This window comes from Pholcus phalangioides, unplaced genomic scaffold (assembly GCF_987345545.1).
Source record: "Pholcus phalangioides strain wild (caught in Gottingen) unplaced genomic scaffold, Ppha-v1.0 ptg000022l_1, whole genome shotgun sequence".
NCBI classification, from domain to species: domain Eukaryota; kingdom Metazoa; phylum Arthropoda; class Arachnida; order Araneae; family Pholcidae; genus Pholcus; species Pholcus phalangioides.
This window is the reverse complement of record NW_028301615.1, coordinates 1,165,137-1,185,230: the sequence shown is the minus strand read 5'-3', so window position 1 is coordinate 1,185,230 and position 20,094 is coordinate 1,165,137. Positions and strand designations below refer to the sequence as shown.

Genomic DNA, 20,094 nt, shown 5'->3' with positions numbered 1-20,094 from the left:
TGGCATCGTTTTCATTCAGTTTTCATCTCATCTCTTTCGAATTGTGGTAGCATTTCAGTGTTGGTTTAATGATTACCACAGGTTATGCACGGGAGCTGGTGTTGAAAGTTCACACTAGAAATCTTCAGAGACCCAGGAACGCGGTTTAATTCATTTTACATTGACTCCTATGAGAGAACCTATTTCGGTTTTCTAACAGTTCGGTTTACGAGCGGACGTCAGGAATGAATTAAGTTCGTAAACCGAGGGCTGACTGTAATTTTTATGCGTTATTTCTATTCTGCCATGATCGTTATTTCTATTTTATGCGGTAATTATTTTTACGCGTGCCTAACCGGAACACCTCACTCACGTGCCGCGCGAAAGTGCGCCTAACACCGCTAAAGAATTTTTCTTGCTGTAAATTCCATTTCTTTTGTGTCCGATTTTACGGACAAATAATGGATCAGTATTCATGAGACCAAATTACAGTATTCGCGACAGATCTGCAAAAGGTGTGTGTGTGTGTATGTGTGGCGGTTCGATTAGCAGGGCCGCAACTAGGGGGGGGGGGGAAGAACAGGCGGATCTCGTGCCCCGGGCGCTGGAGCAGAGGGGGGGGGGCAAATTTTATTCTCAAACCTCTCCTTCAACATTGCAAGGGGCCGCCAAAATGCACACTTGCCCCGGGTGACCAAGCATCTAGTTGCGGCCCTGTCGATTAGCACGTTTCCATCCTCGTGATAATGTTGATCAACAAATATTTGAACAGATAGTGCGACCGTCCTAATTGCAAATTAGACGAACGATGTCGCATACATTGAATATCTAATCGGTTAATATAGAAATTATGCATAACCGAGCCGCGTTAAAACGTGTCTGTTCTCGTTATTTGCAGACAGCTCCAGGTTTACAGGATCACGATGCACAAGAACCTGTTCGCCGCCCTGTTCCTGAACGCAGTGTCGGCCATCGTGTTCAAGGCCGTCGTCATATTGGATGAGCTGGATAACTCTCGCAACGGGAGGACCATATTGGAAGACAATGGCGTAAGATTCGCATGAAATATTTGTCTATGTCGCAGTCATTTACTATGCACGAGTACTCGGATGTGTCTCTTTGAGAATCGGACTTCCCCAATGTCTCGGAGACAAATCCGTATTGTGAGTATTGACGCGGCAAATATCTTTGGTATTGTGCGCGTCTCGCGTCTAAAAGACAAACACTTCGAAGATGTCCCGAATGATGACATCCATTCCCTTCGGCGGTTATTATATAGACTTTCCGGTTGTTTTGATGTCGATAACAAATACGGGGATGGCCATACGCCAATGTCGTGCTCCTAATACAGTCAAACCTCGTTAGTGCGCCACCCGGTTAACACGTCACTCCGCTTACCGGGTCACTTTTTGTAAGTCTCAATTGTCCGCAGGCAGGAATTGGCACAGCTATGACTTATTCCGTTTAACGATTCACTCCGCTTACTAAGTCATATTTTTGCTCTCCCAAGAGGGACTCATTAACGAGGTCTGACTGTACTTATATAAAGTAAACCAATAGGGATATGATAGTGCTGTTTGCTGTGAAATGATTGCCATTGTCAATATCAAGTGTGGGTGAAAAGTCCATAACACATTTAAAAAAATAATGATTAATTAAATTAACTTAATTAATTAAATTAAATTTCAAATCAATTAATTGGGGGAAAAAGGCGTTGTTTGCACTGAATATAGTAGTTAGTTTTTTTTTCATAAGTTGAAAAAGTTCAAAATTCCACTCACAAATGGGGTTGTATCGTTATGAACTACATATAATCATGAAAAGCGAAAAAAATGGTGCAAAATTAATGTTTTTTTCTTAACATAGAAAACTGCCATATTTCAATATTTCCACCCTTTGTGGCTCGAGCTACACCTGAACCAATGTTTCTCAACGTCAATTATCCATGGCCATCCTTTGGCAATAAGCCATTTCAGGAGTGATAATATCGAAAGGCAATATTTACAGATTTTATAACCATTTTGCTTAGAAACTAGCCGAAAACAAACATGCCCAAATGCAAAACAGGTCATTTCTTGGATACCGAGAAATAAGGTTTGCAAATTTCGTTCATCTGTTGCGCCATCCACACTATTTATGTGCTGCGTCGAGATATCATGATATAGCGTTATCTGTGAGGAAAATCTTGAATTATTTTTTTTAAAGAATATATTCGCATGAAGTCGAATCCCGTTTTAACGAATACCGTTATATTGAAAAATTTTTTTACTATTCCCTCAGATAAGTTTACGTAGAAACTGTACAAAAATCTAGAATTCCTTCATAACGAAGTGATTTCTCCGGTTTCTGGGAAATCGTTATAACGGGATTCGACTGTATACAAAAACACTAACGCCATGATGAATATTTCAGTGTAAAAACCACTTTTTCATGTCAGTATATAGTTGATTTTTTAAAAACAAAACTTTAAAATGTCATTTAGATTTTCAAACACAGATTAAATTGAAATAAAAAAAAAATATCTTGTTCGAAATTTCACTCAAAGATGTGATGGTGAATCTGTGTTTTTCTCATTGTGTTTCGTTCATGTGTCATCGATCACTTTTCCAATACTGTAGTCAGGTTTTCAACAAAAAATAAAGGAAAAAAAATACGGGACCAATATTTGGGGCTGGAAACAAATTATAAACATATAGGTGGCAGCACCTAACACGAATATTCGAGTTAATTAATGATAAGATATTTGGCAAATTTTATTTCTTTCTCTGTTCAACAGATGTCTCATTACTACAATAATTAAACTTTCAGAACTCTTTTTCAAAGAATCTTTTTTTATTCATCATATTTTTCTTCAGGGATGTCTTAAATAATAATTCATGCACCACTGAAAACATAAGATACAAATACAACGCCACAACAGGCAAATTGCCCAACGAGGTGGCTGACTTAAGAACATCATGGATCCCCGAGCCATTTTTTGGCTCCACCTACTACTGCTACACCACACATGCACCCCGCCCACACACCCCCCCCGCGGAACCCCCAACGAATCGGTACATGCGGGAATGTGCGTGTACGTGAAGTGAAACCTGACGTGAAGTTTTTGTGTTTCTCTGTAATGCTTGTTATGTGTAGTGCTGTCATCTGCCACCAGTTTTTCAAACTATAAGTGAAGTGTTATGATTGAATGATTTATCGTTGTAGGACTGTTGCTTTCTGTGGCGAGACTTTTTAACGGGGAGATCGGCTCGCATTTGCGCCTCGAAGTTGGGAACCACAGAAAACCAACTTCAGCCGACCACCACTGTGGGGTTCGAACCCGGATCCTCACATCGCGAGTCCGTCACTATAACCACTCGACCACCACAGCGGCAAACAATGAACAATCATAACATGAATCTGTTATGATTAATTCAAATGTTCTTGCTTAATTTAAGAAAAAAAAGACGTGGGTTCACTAGTTTATTTATGTATTTGCACATCTGAACAGGCTGAGTCCAATTACAGAAATGAAAAACCGTCACGGACATAAAAAATACAATAAAGTAATGAAAATATAAAGCAAAATAATAGCGATTATAATTCATCAAATTCACACGCTAAAAATCAAATCATCAAGCACATAATACAAAAAAATATATACAGGGTGATTCAGAAAAGATCGAAAAAACTTTGAGAGGTGATATTACACACCAATACAAACAATTGTCATCAAATAATGGGTCTAACATATAACTCAAACGCGCTAGCGCGTTTCGAAACGGCCGCTCTCCGCAAACGTTAAAGCAGCATTCCTGTTGAAATTTATCGGGATGAAAAGAACAACATGCATGCAAATGTAACCTGGGTAATAAGAAGAAACCGTATGCAAATCAGCGTCTCCAGTTAATAAAAGGCGCGGAAGCCAGCACTGTGAAGTTATTCCAGCGTGCAAACTGTTCTAATAGTTGTAACGTACGTGATAATGACGCACTCTAGTGATACTGAATCCGCGCCTTTTATTCACTGTGACGCAGATTTGCATACGGTTTCTTCTTCTTCCCCAGGTTACATTTGCATGCATGGTGTTGTTTTCCTCCATGATAAATTTCAACAGGAATGCCGTTTTAACGTTTGCAGAGCGGTCGTTTGGGAACGCGTTGCGTGAATCACCCTGTATACATAAAGGAAACACAAATTGATAATTCGACACAAGAAAGGCAAAGCCACGACTATTCGAAATAAAAACCGAAAACAGATGAATTGCACAGAAATACATTATACAAAAATAACTAAAGGATATTAATATTAAAAAAACCAAATGGAAACAAGGGGGGTCATTCAAGCATTACGTCAGCATCGAGTGGGGAGAAGTTTCGGATTTGCTGACTTTTGAAGACAAGGTGGGGAGGGAGGGTTTGAAGGTTGTTTACGTCATCAACCACTCCTTTTTGAAAATATGAAATATTCTAAGCTGCTGACGAAATTTTGCTGACGGGGGGGGGGGGCGATGTCAGCGTTTTGTTGACAAGGGGGGGGGGGTCAAAAATGGCTGAAAATCTGCTTACGTAATACTTGAATGGCCCCAAGAGGCCCAAAAGAACATGGGGCCAAAGCACTCTCAGGGATATAAAAAAAAACATGAATGAGGAATATGTACAAGTGTCTAGTGTCGCGATAGTAAGAGACAATCAATAATACGTATACGGAACGGCAGGCAATCCTAACTGACAGAGACTACTACCTACGAGAGAAAAAAATTGAGGTTGAGTATCACATTCACGTGACTAGTGAGAATAAGGCATCGCAATTTTGAACACTTTTTATAAATGGACTTTTATCAAACTTTTATAGTGTAATCCCGGTTTAACTTGTAAATTAATCTTTGAAAAGTATCATTGACATTCATCCCTCCGTGTATGATTTTTCTTCTGCTCGTTCTGGTTGGTGTAATCAATTCCTGCATGTTATCTGTATATTTTACTTTTTTTGTCATACGTTTCTGACAGGCTGTTTGCAAGTTGCTGTACATCCTGACGAAATACACGAGGATGACGACGTACATGTGGATGTTATGCGAGGGATTCTATCTACATAAGCTTATAGCAGCTGCGTTTGCCGAGCAGAAGTCACTCACCATGTTCTACATCATCGGTTGGGGTAAGTTTTCTTAATAATTAATCAAATAACTAATTAATCGGAAGAGGATTCAGGAACTCTCTTCTGTCGCAATGCTCGTAAAAAAAATATCGACATCGACGTATTCTTCGTCATTTGGATTCGAAATCCGCCATCTTATCCATTTTAAAATTCGAGTTTTATGTCTCGGACATCATTATCCCACCTTCATCTTGAAAAGAAAGTTGTTCATCACATTTACCTGATGCATATTTAATTTTGAAAAAAAATGTATCCACACATCTCGAATATGAATGTTGTAATTAAATTTTAATCCAGTACCACGAATGCATATGCGAACAAGTACAAAAGTTTTTGAATGTTATGCATTACACAGGGCATTCCATAAATTTGTAAATAGTTAAAAAATTCGAGAAAATTGAAGGAGTTGGTATATTTGAACGTAGTTTGCGAAAACGATACTTTCACGAAGGAGGATATTGTTTTGGTGCAGAAAGAAGTTTAAATTTTGTCGATAGAGAGCGCTGCACTAAAGCAAATCATAGACTTCCGTGGAGTGATAGGACACTAGCTATTCTTCATTCTCTTCTGTGTCCGAAACGTTCGTGAAGCTGCAGCCGGCGATTCGTAACTGAGGTAAAAAACTTCATAAAAATTATTTATCCACTATTCTCAGCATTGCAACTAAAACCTTATGTAATAGAAAAATTCAGAAATGAGCTGTTAATCGTATACACTGCACTTTGTAGGACTCTGATTTGCATATTTCCAGTGATTTGCTTTCGTGCAGTGCTCTCTATCCACAAAAATTCAAACTAATTTTTTTTTTGTTGAAAAAATCCCCCTTCGTGAGAAAAATGCACATTCAAATATACCAATTCCTTCAATTTTTATTAATTTTTGAATTTAAACGAACTTATGAGACACCTTGTATTATATGTCATTATTTTTGTTTGTATCATTTCCAGTTTTTCCGGTTTTTCCGGTCAGCACATTCGCACTTTTGAGATGGCATTACGCAGATGAACAGTGAGTAAGATCATAAACATATCCATCATTGATTTTAAGAATAAAAAGCTTATCAGGTCCTTGCATACATAATATGATCGGGAAAAGCCAAATACGATTGATAATGAAAGAGTTACCCTTGTATATAATTCGTGTTTCAGGTGCTGGGCAGTTCCAGTGAAACCATACGAATGGATAACAAATAGTCCCAACCTACTTAGTTTGATAGTGAGTATCTCTTTAACGAATATAATCGACTCATATTTACAATGGATGCTTCGATGGTATTGAAGAAACTAATATAAGTTATATTGATAATGAAATATTATATTACTTATACACATATGTGTATGAAAAACTTGTATCTTTTCTTTATAGCTCAACCTCATATTCCTATGCAATATAATACGCGTACTTGTAACGAAGTTGAGAGCGGCGCACGCTAACGAACCGAGCCAATTCAGGTAAGACATCACTCAAGTCGACAGTAGCGTAACAGTATGATGCTATCTGAATTATACTCTCTCACACACACACACAATTGAAAATTATTTTTCAAAATATTACCTTTAGGGGGAGTCGCAAAATTATTATTAATAATAAAAATGATCCACCAGGGCCGCCCTCACCAAACGCGGGGCTTTGTGCGAAAATAATAGTGTGGCCAGGTGCTTCTCAATTTCGGGGCACCAAAAATGTTTAAGACCCACTTAGACCCGATTTTATATATATTATAGGGGGAGGGAGAAATTCGCATCTATTATTTCAGAATATACAAGAACGCTGGAAATATCTGTACAAAAAATTTTAAACTGATAATTTAAAATGTAAATAATAATATTCATTTAAGTACGAATAATATTTAAATAAAAAATTTAATTCAAATATCAATTATATTTATTTTAATAAAATTTAATTTAAATGTTAATAAGAATTTAATATAATAATAATTTTAAACATATAGTGTTAATTACTACAATAATTCATGAAAATTCAGCACTGAGGGTAATTTTAAACTAATTAGAGAAACAATTTCAGAAACTAATAAAAATTTTAGAATTGATAAACTAAAAATAATTGAAGGGAATAATTCCAGCACCAATGAAAATTCGGAATTCATGAGAGAAATAATTGTAGATTTGGTAAAAATTCATATTCTATTGATTAAAGAAATAACTGGAATTGACGAAATTTCAGAATTAACGAAAGAAATAGCTCCAGAATGGATTAAATAAATTATTCCACAATTGATGAAAATCTAGAATTAGTGCAAGAAATAATTTAAGAATTGGTGAAAGCCTCCAATGATTTACCGAGAGCGCAGAGCCCGGTGTGACCGCACCTGCCACACCCCCGCCCCCCCAAGGGCAGCTCTTTGATACATGAAAAATTGAAAAATAATTTTACAAAAAAATTCTTTTAACCCCTTCTAATTCACGATAATAATATTCAGTTCTTAAACTGCATTGCAATATCTAGAGATTATTTTGATATTTTGTCTTAACTAATATCTGTGTTTCAGGAAAGCGGTGAGAGCTACGTTAGTTCTTGTGCCGTTGTTCGGACTTCATTTCTTCTTAGTCATTTACCGGCCACAGTCCGGCGAATGCGTCGCTCTAGAAGGATACACATTCTTTAGTTACGCCATGGACGGGCTACAGGTAAAATAATACATTTCTAATTCCACCCTCCCTTTCATAAAATCTTGATTATTTGATATTATTACGTGTAATGTTTTCCATTGGACAATTTTTTTAAAATTTAGAAATCACTGCATCTAGTCATTCCGTAATTATCAGCGTAAAGATTATAAATATATAGTGTTTTTGGAAAAGTTATGTATCGAACGAAGTGAATGTATAGACATATACATTGAGTGTTATGCCCGGTCAAAATATTTTCACGCTCTCATTTCACATAAAATCACAGCGAAATCGACGGCAGATGGCAGCACTACACATGACAAACATTACACAGAAACATACATATTTCACGTGGGGTTCACAGCACGTACATGCTCAACTTCCAACATGTGGCCCAGTTTTTCTTCGTTCACCTGCTAAAATCTCTTCATTGAGTTAGAGTGGCGTGCCATGATCTGGTTAGGTGATTAATCCGAGAAAAATTGCGTCAGCAAGTGATACATAGATACAAGTGACGATACATTCCGTTTGGTCGAACGGGACGTTTGTTAAAACACAGGACAGCTCCGTTTTTCTTTCCCATATTATTAGGTAATTATTTGTAACCAAATGTTCAAAATAAAAAAAATCGTTCTTTCGTTTTAATTCTAAAACGGGTCCCGCATTTTTTTTTATTCAGCCATTGTGAGTTGGAAAAGAACTGTTTAACGTATGTCATGAATTATTTTTCTACTTTTTTTAAATACATACATTCCATAGACCCCTTGAGAAAGTGTCTCGGAAAAATAAATTTGAATCTGGTCAACTGGAAAAAGACTGATCTAGAACGGAAAGGTTTTTTTCTTCGTCATGCATTTGCTTTCGGAATGCTGTTGAAAAAGCAACTTTACACGTACATGGATCGCAGCGAATATTACAGGCCGGTTACGGAGTACAGAGATGTTTGTCAACAAGGGAGGGAGAAGGGAACAACTCCTCTTTAGCTTCCTACGAAGTGTTGCAACCTGATAACGATAACTAACAGAAAGAAAAATAAGTTCGGTTAAACATTAGCTTCAGAATGCGCAAAAAAAAAGAAAGAAAAATCGATGGAAATAAAAACTGATAACATTATCCGAAGTTCCAAAAGCAAAAAACGATTCCTCCATGTTATGATATTGGTCCGTTCCTTTGCAAAAGTGATGAAAATAATCGAGTGATAACTATACTCTTGATTCTAAGAACAGGCGTCGAACGTATTAGTAGTGGTTAGCCCAGCGGTTCCCTAATACTTTTAGTTGGGCATTATCCCTCCGGAACTATTGGTGTCTGCCATGGACCTCCTCCCCCTCATTTATAGTAGCCGAAACTACAGCCATCCAACAGCAAGAATGTTCTCGAACAACGGAAGACATTTTATCCAGTACTGCTAAATGTGATGCGATAGTAATTAGATCTACTGGACTGCAAGAGGACTAGAACAACGTTTCATAATCCTATTGAGAGATGTCCACCACAAGTACAATTCTGTCAAAAAACAATAACAATATTACTACTACAGTTTACCGACATTGCAGTGGTGCTTTTGTGAGTAAATGTTTTCAATCAAAACTTGTCTTTTGTAATTTATTTATCTTATTGATTTTTTAAACTTAGCATAATTTTTTTTTCTTCTTAATTTTACAAATAAACCATGGACCTCTAGGGAGATTCAGGCATCCTCCAATTGGGAACCTCTGTTTCAGCCCACAAAAAACTCACAGAAATGTATCTCTCACTATGTTTTCCTATGTTTCTCACCAAAATGATCTTATCTTTGAAAATTTGTGGAAGTTTCTCATATTTTTGTTTTGATATTTATACATACATTTGTTTCTTATGCTAATGATGCGCAAACTACGGCCCGCTAAATTTGTTCGGTAGAAAAGTATCAATATACAAAACACAATAAATAACATATTTCCGTCATAAAAATACGGAAACAGATAATCCGGATCCATACATGTACACAAGTTGTCAAATGCAATTAAATTGCTAATTACAGCCAAAAAAAAAAAAAAATTCAAGGGCAAGTGAAGTTTCCAATTACAGTCAAAAGAATTGAGATACGCAAGTAAAATTGCCAACTATCACAAAAATTGCTAAAAGATCGCCAATGGCGTGTAGTAGGGATTCGACAAGATGCTTTGGGTGAAAATTTGTGTGACTCGCCAAACAAAACGTATGTGTTTGATAAATATGTGAGATGGATGCATTTATATATGACCATAATTAATTATGATATAAATTATATTATGGTAACTATGACTAAGTCATCAAGAAAAAACTTAATTGTCTTCATTTTAAAAGTTCATGTAAGCCCCATTAAAACTAAGAGAAGAAAACAAGAAATTTTATAATAAAGTTGAGACGTCCAAAATTACGGAAATGTATGTCATATGGTCGCAGAGTAAATGAAGTTTCTGGCCAGCGAGCGACAGAAATGCAACAACATATCTGGCCCTCAGACTTAATAGTTTGCGCACCACTGTCTCTCTTATGCCACTTAAAAGAAACAGTTCCAACGTAAACGGACAAATGATCGTAGAAATCGAGGTGAAAACCTTCAACTTAAGAAAGCCCAAAAGAGAAAAACAAGAACAATTCTAAAGAAAAATAACACAAAATTACAGCCTGTCAGGAACATTATATTCATTTCTAAAAATACATAGAAAGAAAATACAGCTTCACAATCGAATCAACCCTAGGAAGAGAAAAAAAAATTATATAACCCCAGGCAGGAAAAAATAAATAAAATAAAGAGCATTCTCTTTTTGTCACGGAAACAACAACAACGAACAACATTGTCTCTGAAAACAACAAAAAAGAGGAGGGAAAAAATCACATGATTGTCAGATTTTGAAATTTCTCTGACAACATGCGATTACCATTTTATGCAAAATTATTGTAAACCGGATTCACATGTGTGTTTGACTTTAACCTTGACGAAGAAGCTCTTCAAAAATATAATAATAATATTAGCTTCATTATGACCTTCGGTATGTTAGAAATGGCCGACATGAATGTGTTTTTTTTCTTCTTCTTCCATGTATTGCAATTATTAAATTATCCCATGACTCTCTTAAAGGAACTAGAAGAGGATATTTAATTTGATTTTTGAATATACGCGTGAATTTCTCTGAAAATTTCCGAGATGAGTGGAAATCGATATATCGATGCAAATACGCGTATTATGATGGCTAGTAAAAGTTTCCTCCGACTTGTTGTGAAGTTTCTTCGGCGGTTGCTTAAGGACGTCAACGTAATCTTATTTATTACTTGAGGATGACAAATAAGGAGTATGGTTATGGGGGGGGGGGTGTGGGTGGGACCATAACGCTTCTCCTCGAATTCGCTCGTAAAACAATTGAAAATACGAGTTTTGACGTGGAGTTATGATTTTACGTAATTAGACGAGTTTTAATATCTGAGGATGGTCGTAAAAAGAAATCGTAAGTTGACGTTGACTAATTAGACGTTGGTAATCAGGATGGGTTTGAAGATGGCGGACTTTTTGAAGAGGATTTTAATCAGAATCAAATTTATTTATAAACAATGCAATTTGAAGAATAAAATTGATTTGATATAATTAACGAATTTCTTCTACCGTGGGAGATATTATAAGAAATGGTGACGAGTGGCACAGTGATAAGGTGCTCGTCTACCAGTGTGATTTCAAAAATATGAATTTAGAGCCCCCACATGTTCAACCCATTAGATTAGGATTTTATACTTGTTATGATTATAATGTATTTTGTAATGTGTGTGTTTATAAATAAATTGTGTGTGTGTGTGTGTGCCAGAGGTACCCAGTCCATGAGAACAATGAGCCGATATTGCCATATGGTGATGTGGCTTAGGTATCTTTCGGTTTGACGGCTTGTGGTGCAGTTCCAAATCACACGAGCTTCCTGCGGCACAGTTCAAGATCACTCAAGCAGCTGGCGACAGATTAACAGATCACTTAAGTGGCCCGCGACGTATTTTACTGTTGTGATCTGTGGTAGAATTTCAGAGCATTTAAGCGGCTCTCGGTGCAGTTCCACATCACTTATGTTACCCGCGGCACAGTTCCAGATCAGTTTAGTAGCCCGCGGCACACTCATAGATCACGTAAGTGATCCGCACTGCTGTTCCACTTAAGTGGGCTGCGATACGTTTCCAAACCAATGAAAAAGTCTGCACTTTCCTAAAAGATTGAGCATCATTGTTATAAAGGTGTGTGGTGTTTGGATCTGTGATGCGTACGCTTATTATATATTTTATAGCAGAAAGCGATGTCTGAAATTGCTATCTAACAATCAATTGATTGAACTGCATTTTAACTATTCAGAACTATTTCCTCTGAGGCACTTAGAAAAAAAATTTATAACCGATATTTGCTTGCAGAAGTAAGGAAACACAGTAATTACACAAGGTGGTACATAAGTCCTGACCTGTTTTGAAAAAAAAATAAATATATAAAATTGTTAAAAAGATAAGGGACAAACGGCTTAAAGAATATTAAAGACAAGATTTCAAAAATTTTTCCCCCTTACTGCAAAATTTCTACATGCGCACCTTTAGAAATGTGAGGTTCCACCTGATATCGGTACGTACATCAAGTCCGAGTGGCACGTTTGCAAGACGCTCGTCTACTACTGTGAAGGTTGCCGTCACTGTCCCAGGTTCAAACCCGGGGGAATGTAGATAAGATATTTTACCTAATGAGCTTGAGGCGACCACCGAAACATAGCGCCTTCTTCTCCAACTTAACCCAACTCATTAACGGCAGTAAATTGCAATATGGCCAAAGTTGGTGTTTGGTGAAGTAGGATGTACGTACATCAATGAAATTCAAGACGAGCCGCCATCATATGGACGCTTTATTGACGTTGTCATGTGCTTGACTTTCTGATGTTTCCCCCCACGAGTTGAACAATAATGAGCTAAAGATAGGGCCACATTCGTGTCCAGCCCGGTCCAATAGTCATTCGTAAATATTTGCTTCTAATGTTTGCCTCCCCCTAATGCAACGAAGCGGCATAGGCTGGATATACATTGGTCCAGCCACGCATAACGCTCCCCGCTAATATTTCTTTCAGAACGCCAAGTATACTCCCGTGTTGTGATTGTTGGCGTTCTTAGACCAATGTGTGGCCAGACGTATTGGAAGATTGGGAAGTAAGCGGCTCTTCTGACCTGAATTGGAGGGCTGGAAGGTCCTGGTCGTTCTCTTCGACTAACCTTCCAATACCTTCCAGCTCTCAACATTTGACTATCATTTCCAAGGATGGAGTGGCCACACTACTCGCCCTAGGAACGTAATAGGCAAGGCTGGACGCGAGTGTGGCCCTAGCTTAAGAATGTGATCGAATTGATGTGGAAATAAACAAAACGTGCGAAATTTTGACGAAAAAATATAATGTGTATCCTTGTGCATTTCATCGTTGATCCATCGTATCATTGTATCATTATTGCTGTGTGAAAACTATGTGCTAGCATTACTATCAATATCTAAGATTTTTGTTTTTGCTTTTTTCTCACAGGGCCTAATAGTGTCACTCATATTCTGCTACCTTAATGGCGAGGTGAGTAACGCTATAATAATAATAATAATAATTAATGTTTACTTTTTAATTGGAACTATTCCTGTCTATTCAAGATGTTTTATTCTTCTTTACGCAGTGCTTTTTTTCCCTTCCATTTCTGGTAACATATTATCTTGCTGCTGCTGCATGAACAGTAGGTACATCGGAAATCGATAACTTGATTCCTACATCGGAAAAATTTTCACGTCGCTTTTAAAATTCTAATGAAAAAGGAATGTAAATATTTTATTTTCCAAATTGCATGAAATCAATTAAAAGAGGAATCATGATTGGTTCTTTCCACGCAATCGAGTCATTCGCCGAATCTTTTTTTTTATTCAAACATTTGGCAATGTTTGGATACTGAGATTTAATTAATAAGATCCGCAACCGAAGCACGCGTAGCTAACATCGGAATTATTATTATTATTATTATGTAAATATACGTGTATTTTTAGTGTTGGATTAATGATTTATGAGGACCAATAGAAGGACTTGTGTGTGTGTGTGTGTGTGGGGGGGGGGGTAATATAACAATCGTAAACTAAGGAAAGTTATAAGACAACCATAAATATTTTTATAAGCATTGTATATTACTTTATGCTGTACATATCGTTTTTAGTTTTATAATTGCATTTTTCATTGGGAGTTGGTTGCTGTATTTTAGAAATAATATGACATCCATATTTGTTATGGGCATCTTTTTTCTCAGCCACCTCGTTGGGCATTTCGCCTGTTGCGGCCTTGCATTTGTATTTGAATTTGAAATATTATGGTATAAAAGTTGATAATTTAATTGTCAATGGTAGTGAAATTCACTGTAGGATCAAGTAAGTCGGTCTGTTTAGAACATTCTCACGTTTGTAACTAATAGTTTGATTTAGTCGACGCTCGTTATAACGACCTCCATCGTTCCGACGAAACGGACGTTATATTGGAAGATATGTGCAGAGGATATTTCTTATATCAAAGCATTTGGGACCAATCGTACTGGTCGTTGCAATGAAACGCTCGCTATTGCGTGGGGTCGTTATAAATAGCGTCGACTTGTGTGTGTGCATAAATAAATTTGCGTTCATACTAACAAGTTACAATGACGTTCTTAGCGTCGTTTTGCCTTACTGCTACAAGTCACTATCATGGCCGTCTTAACGCATGAGCACACGCTCTGGTATCTCTCAGGGGAACTCGAGTGCATGAGGCTTCGCGATGATGGAATTCGGTAACGATTTTTCGAACGCAAGCATGAGAAGCTGGTAGGCAGGCACTCTCAGCCCCAGAAAATCACATTTTCCGAGGTGTTCACAGTACTCTTTAGATGGCCCCATCAGAATGCCAAAATAGCACTGAAGACACCGAATGAGGAAGATTCTATGCGCAGTCACTAAAACACGCCTACAGAAGGCTTCTGCGTAGTCTCTGAAGTCAGCCGCTATGAGGTCGTGTGGGCATCGTAATGGACTCGGATCGCGCAGCTCCATGTTCAAACCCACACTGACGGCATAGTGATGGTCGGCTAAGTTTGATTTTTTTTGCGGTACTCCAACTTGTTTCCTAAATGCGCAAGCTGGTCTTATACTTGAAAAAAGTCTTTCAGCCGATAGCAGACAGACCTACAACATAGAGCTTAGAGCATTCACCGTCTTCACTTCAAAATATCGAAGTCAGATGACAGCACCAGCAAGAACACGAGACAAGCACAACTCTGACAACATAAACACGTTATTAAGGAGCCGCCAGTACATTCAGAACACACATTCCGTGATGTACTGATTCATTAGAAATTCCTCAGAGGAAAATGTGTACGAGATTCTTCCTCATGTACGGTCAAGTAGCCTATGATGTTCTAAAATTGGTGACTGAGGAGCTTTCTTTCATGTTGCAAGAGTGTGTAGACTGAGCATTATAACTATTTGGCGACATGAATGGCCGCCAAAACATTCTTACACTTGATGTGCTCGCAAGAATCACCAACGATAGAAAAGGTTGGAAGTTTATCTAGGTGGTACCTTAGCGGTCACTTTCGATAGGCCTTTACGGCCTTTTTATTAGGCTTCGACGACCTTGTGTGACAACGGACTTAACTCCTAACCATATCATGGCCCGCCGCTCCGTCTCAATGAAGAGATACAAGCAGGTGGTCCAAGAAGTCCTCGGCCATGCTGGAAAAATTTGCGTGTATGTATTGTGAACCTAACGGGGAGTTTGTTTCTGTGCAGTGCTTGCTTTTGTGCTGGCATCTGCCATCGATTATTCTAACTATGAGTAAAGTGTAATGAAAGTGTGTGTGAGAGAGAGCGATAAATATCTAGTATTTATCAAATTAATAATGTACGCTGGGGTACTATGTATAATTACCCATAAAAATTATAATTATTTTAGGGTTCATCCAATTTACCAACGATGTTGGTGCATTATCACCGGTGAAAGTGATGAATTTATCAAACTTACGGTGACGATTGACGATTATGCATAATAAGCGATTTATCACATTTACCGTAACATATACTGTATACTAAAACATTTTAAACCCCTTGCCTTTTTAGCCCCGCCTTGTTAGTGATCTTGGCCAATGAGCGTAACGCCATGATAAAATCCTATGTATCGATGAAATAACGCCTCCGGGCGTCGCATCGCTCTTCCACCATGAGCCAAACCCCCTGGGTAACAAGCTTATACCCCCTAATGGGAACAGAGTGAGGGTCATGGTCGGTTTCGGGTCCTCGAGATGCGAGTCCGTCACTATGACCACTCGGTAACCACAGCGGTACAACGGACTTACCCGTTCTCATTTGTGTGTTCCGTCGAAAATGTGTAAATGCATGCTTGTGTGAATTCTTTTGTTGAAGTTAGTATACCGCAGCCTTATATAATAAGAAAAGCTTGTAGTTATGCAGTTGCTTATCTGTGTTTCTCGTCCTACTAGATGATGCATTAGATTGAGTCCAGCATCTGTTTTGTGTGCCGTGTACTTGCTGTTGTTTTTTATACCTTCTCTTGTTTTCTTTCCTTTTTTTTCTTCTGTTATTTTTTATTCTTTTTTAAAATTCTTATTTCGTTGTTGTTGTTGTTATAGCTGTTTGTTGTTGTTCTTGTTGTTATTGTCGTTGTGCATGCAGATCCAAGGCCTACTAAGGCGGACTTTCCAAAGGTACCGCTTGCAGCAGAAGCTAACGCCAAATTCTGAATGGCGGCGCTCGACGCGTTCTGAGCCGGCGATCAGCAAGATGGCGGCCGTGGCTGGTCCGTCCTCCACAGAAGGACCCGTCAGGCCCTGCCTCTATATAAAAGAGTACGTGCATGCAAAAATTATATACATACATATATATTTATAACATTCATTATACAATTTCGAATTTCTGTTAATTATATATTTTTTGCATCCACCATACGCTCTTTCCTTTCTTTTCTACTTTCTTCTCCTTTTACTGCCTCATTTTAGCACTTATAGTTTTTTTGTGAGTGTATGATTTATGAAGATTTCATAGTTGTCGTTACGTCATTGCATGTACAGTAGTATGTTTGGAAAATGACCACAATTTTGTAGGTGATGATGTTCGCCACATTTTGACGCGGCTGCAACTAAATTTTGAACTGAATTACATAGTCAGTAACAATTTTGCCGAGAAATGACTTTGCGGTCCAAAGGAACAAAATTGAAATATTCTGAATTCACTATTTGCAGCAAACAAATGGGTGTTTGATAAAATTTGCTAATTTTATCAGCAAATACTTGGGCACCGTAAGAAATTATGTCACCAATTTTATGAGCAAATTCTATCATATACCATATTATCTGTTGCAGGTTTCAACCTGGACGACTATACATGCATTACAGCTGTTAAAGTTCTACATTTTTTTGTAGATTCTTGCTCCAGACTTACCCCATAATGCTGTTATTAGGGTTACTAGCTACATTTATGGGATACCTAACCCAATGTTTTGGTTTTCAGCAGTGGCAAAATAACTCGGTACGTTAAAATGTCTCTGATTTTGGCGATGATAAAAAAGACCAGAGATTTCTTTAAACCACACGTCTCACATTCGGACATCTTCATCCCCCCCCCCCCCGCGTTGTGAGATCGACAGTAGACGATGTACTCCCCACATAATTTTAGCAGAAATGTTTCTATTTCGCGGACCGGCAGGAAATTCTACGGGTTGTCGGTTGAACCACTGGTCTATGAAAAGAGTTAGTCAAGGTCAAGGTAAGGAGCCTATAAAAGAGAGCGGACGTGTCGTCCATCTTTCAGCAAAGAATGGGTGGTGGTCGGCTGAAGTTGGTTTTCTGTGGTTTTCAAGTTCGAGGCACGAATACGAGTTTTTGTCGAACAAAAATTTTGTCGATCTCGCCCTTAAAAAAAGACTCGCCACAGAGAGCAACAGGCCTACAATGGTACAATTACTCAATCATTGCATCACTCATACATAGAAAAAGTTGATGGCAGATGGCAGCATACACATAAAAAGCATTACACCTTCACGCTAGGTTCACAACACGTACACGCACATTCCAACACGTACCAATTCATTAGAAATTCCGCGGAGGAAAAGTAGACGAGGTGCATGTGGGATATAGTAGTAGTAGAAGCAGCAAAGAACGGGTTTGCCGCTTCATGCGGTAAACAGTTAGAAAAACAGGGAAGGAAACAACGATTTGCTTTTGCCACAATACTGGCGTCCCACTACAGTGTGTGAAGATTGTAGATGATTCAGCCTGTTATTTCAAGGAGCTCTTTACCTTCAGCAACATTTTTTTTTTTTGCTCACACACATCTTGATAATAAGGAGTGAGAGACGGTGGTGTGTTGATTGATTTTTCGCATTCCCTCTGCCTAATTCAATGTGAAGCCCCTTCGAAAAACCGGCATGACTTATCCGTCATCTTTGAGCGCAAGAGTAGCATCAGTATTACCATCGTAGTATATAGCTACACAATCGCTGATCACTATTACTTTCTTACTTTTTTAACGATTACACGTCCCTTGGAGCAGCAAAACCAGTTTTTTGTTCGAAGATGAAGGACGTTTAATTCGCTCTCTTTACAAGGGCCTAAATTCGGTATAATACAAAAAGACAGTTTTTTCCCCTTTTGGGTTTGAATACTGTTCTCGGAGTTGGAAGGAAAACTCTTTCTCGTACCCAAAACCGGAAAAAAAGCCGCCTCTTAAAAAAACCCCCATATGTGGTCATTTTACAGAATGTACAGTGGTTGCTACTGTATCAATACGGATGCGGATCTGTGAAATAAATTATGCCTTTGGAAAGGTTTCGTAAACAACTCCCACGACTTACTGTACTGTCTTTATAAGCCAAAAATAGAGAAGTTCCAGCTATCTCAACAAACTTCTAATTAATTAGCAAAATTCAGTACTATTGAAAATTTTCTGTTTTCTGGGTCTCGTATAAAAAAGCAACAAGCATTGTATTTATATCGCTCAATGGTTTTTTCCCCTTCGTCACCTTCGATGTTTTGTTGACATTTTCCTCACATACTCTGTGTATAATTTATATATTTTTTAAAGGAGTAGAAACAGTTTTGATATTCCGCTGTGTATATTTTGTGTTTGTTCTTGAAAATAGGTGACGGAACTGTTGCGTCGCTCTTATTACCGTCTCAGGCTCCGATATTCCCTAGACGCGCAAGGTAACATCAACCACCAGCTGTCGATGCACTTGTCGAATGTGTCAGAATACTCGACGGTCGTATCCCAATCTCGACATTCCAGCGACGCTACGGGAACGAGTCTAAGCCGCAAGTGGAAGAAAGTGGCTAGATGCACTTCCTACGACGAACCCCACACGGACATTCACGTCGCAGGAGGAGGAGGAGGAGGAGGAGTAGGAGGAGAACCGTCACCTCAAGACAACAACCGCAACAACTGCAACACTGAAGACGAAGAAACGGCTTTCATGTGAATTGATTCCATGCATTTTTTTACATGAACATTGATATGCGTAGCGTAATCGAATTCGAAGTTGTTTTGAAGTCTTAAAGAACTACTCGTACATTTCGCTAGTGTTGTGGTGCGGCTTGCGTAGTACTTCAAATTCATCATCAACATATGTGAATGTCATGTCTTCGGCTTAATTAACTGCATTTTTATCGATTTTCCCCGCTTATAAAATTTATTAAAACGAAGTACTGTTCTAGGAAACAACTTTCATTGTTACCATTATTTTCTGCATTGTTGAATCACGCTCAAAGTATCCATTATTTCTGTTCAACTTACGTATCAAATGATGTCATTAAAAAAATTGACATCATCACTGACTTAACCGAATTTAGTGTAGCTATCATTTTCATTCCCATTGTTAACCAACAATGACTTTAATTCATCGACTACGATATAAAATTTTATCGCTGTAACATATGACGATGCATAAATCTCTCCATTTTTAATGGGCATTAATTTATAGGAGATATGTAACCTAATTTTGAATCAATATGATTGTGAATATATGTGGGTCACGAAATGAATAAATTTCTTTTTCCTTCGAAGAGTTTCATATTATCTCATTAATATGTACTATTTATTTTAATTTGCATAAGTATGAGGAAGAAAACTCACATTTTTCAACTTGACATATTGAATTTTCCCATTTTGCGAAAAATTTTACGTAAAAGATTAAAGCTTTTCCGATCGCAATCCATAAAAACATTCGGAACAATAAACGCCTTGCTGTTGTATCAAGTCAATGACTTTCGAAAATTTCCGTCAGTATTTATAGGATGGTTTTGAAAATAAAAATACTCG

General features: G+C 37.8%; 1 protein-coding gene across 2 annotated transcripts in view; it reads left to right on the top strand.

The window, feature by feature from the left end:
- The window catches only part of LOC149069305 (calcitonin gene-related peptide type 1 receptor-like), a 103,086-nt gene extending 83,248 nt beyond the window's left edge, over positions 1-19,838 (top strand). Inside the window, exons 7-15 of one of the 2 annotated variants that reach the window (XM_089249602.1) lie at positions 878-1,028; positions 4,968-5,118; positions 6,066-6,126; positions 6,267-6,333; positions 6,484-6,569; positions 7,628-7,766; positions 13,295-13,336; positions 16,456-16,628; positions 18,920-19,838. In XM_089249602.1, the coding sequence (XP_089105728.1) occupies positions 878-1,028; positions 4,968-5,118; positions 6,066-6,126; positions 6,267-6,333; positions 6,484-6,569; positions 7,628-7,766; positions 13,295-13,336; positions 16,456-16,628; positions 18,920-18,923 (874 nt within the window). In that variant the 3' untranslated portion in view covers positions 18,924-19,838. The remainder of the gene's footprint in view (positions 1-877; positions 1,029-4,967; positions 5,119-6,065; positions 6,127-6,266; positions 6,334-6,483; positions 6,570-7,627; positions 7,767-13,294; positions 13,337-16,455; positions 16,629-18,919) is intronic. The other variant, XM_089249601.1, reaches the window with a different exon arrangement.
- The last annotated feature ends 256 nt before the right edge of the window (positions 19,839-20,094 follow it).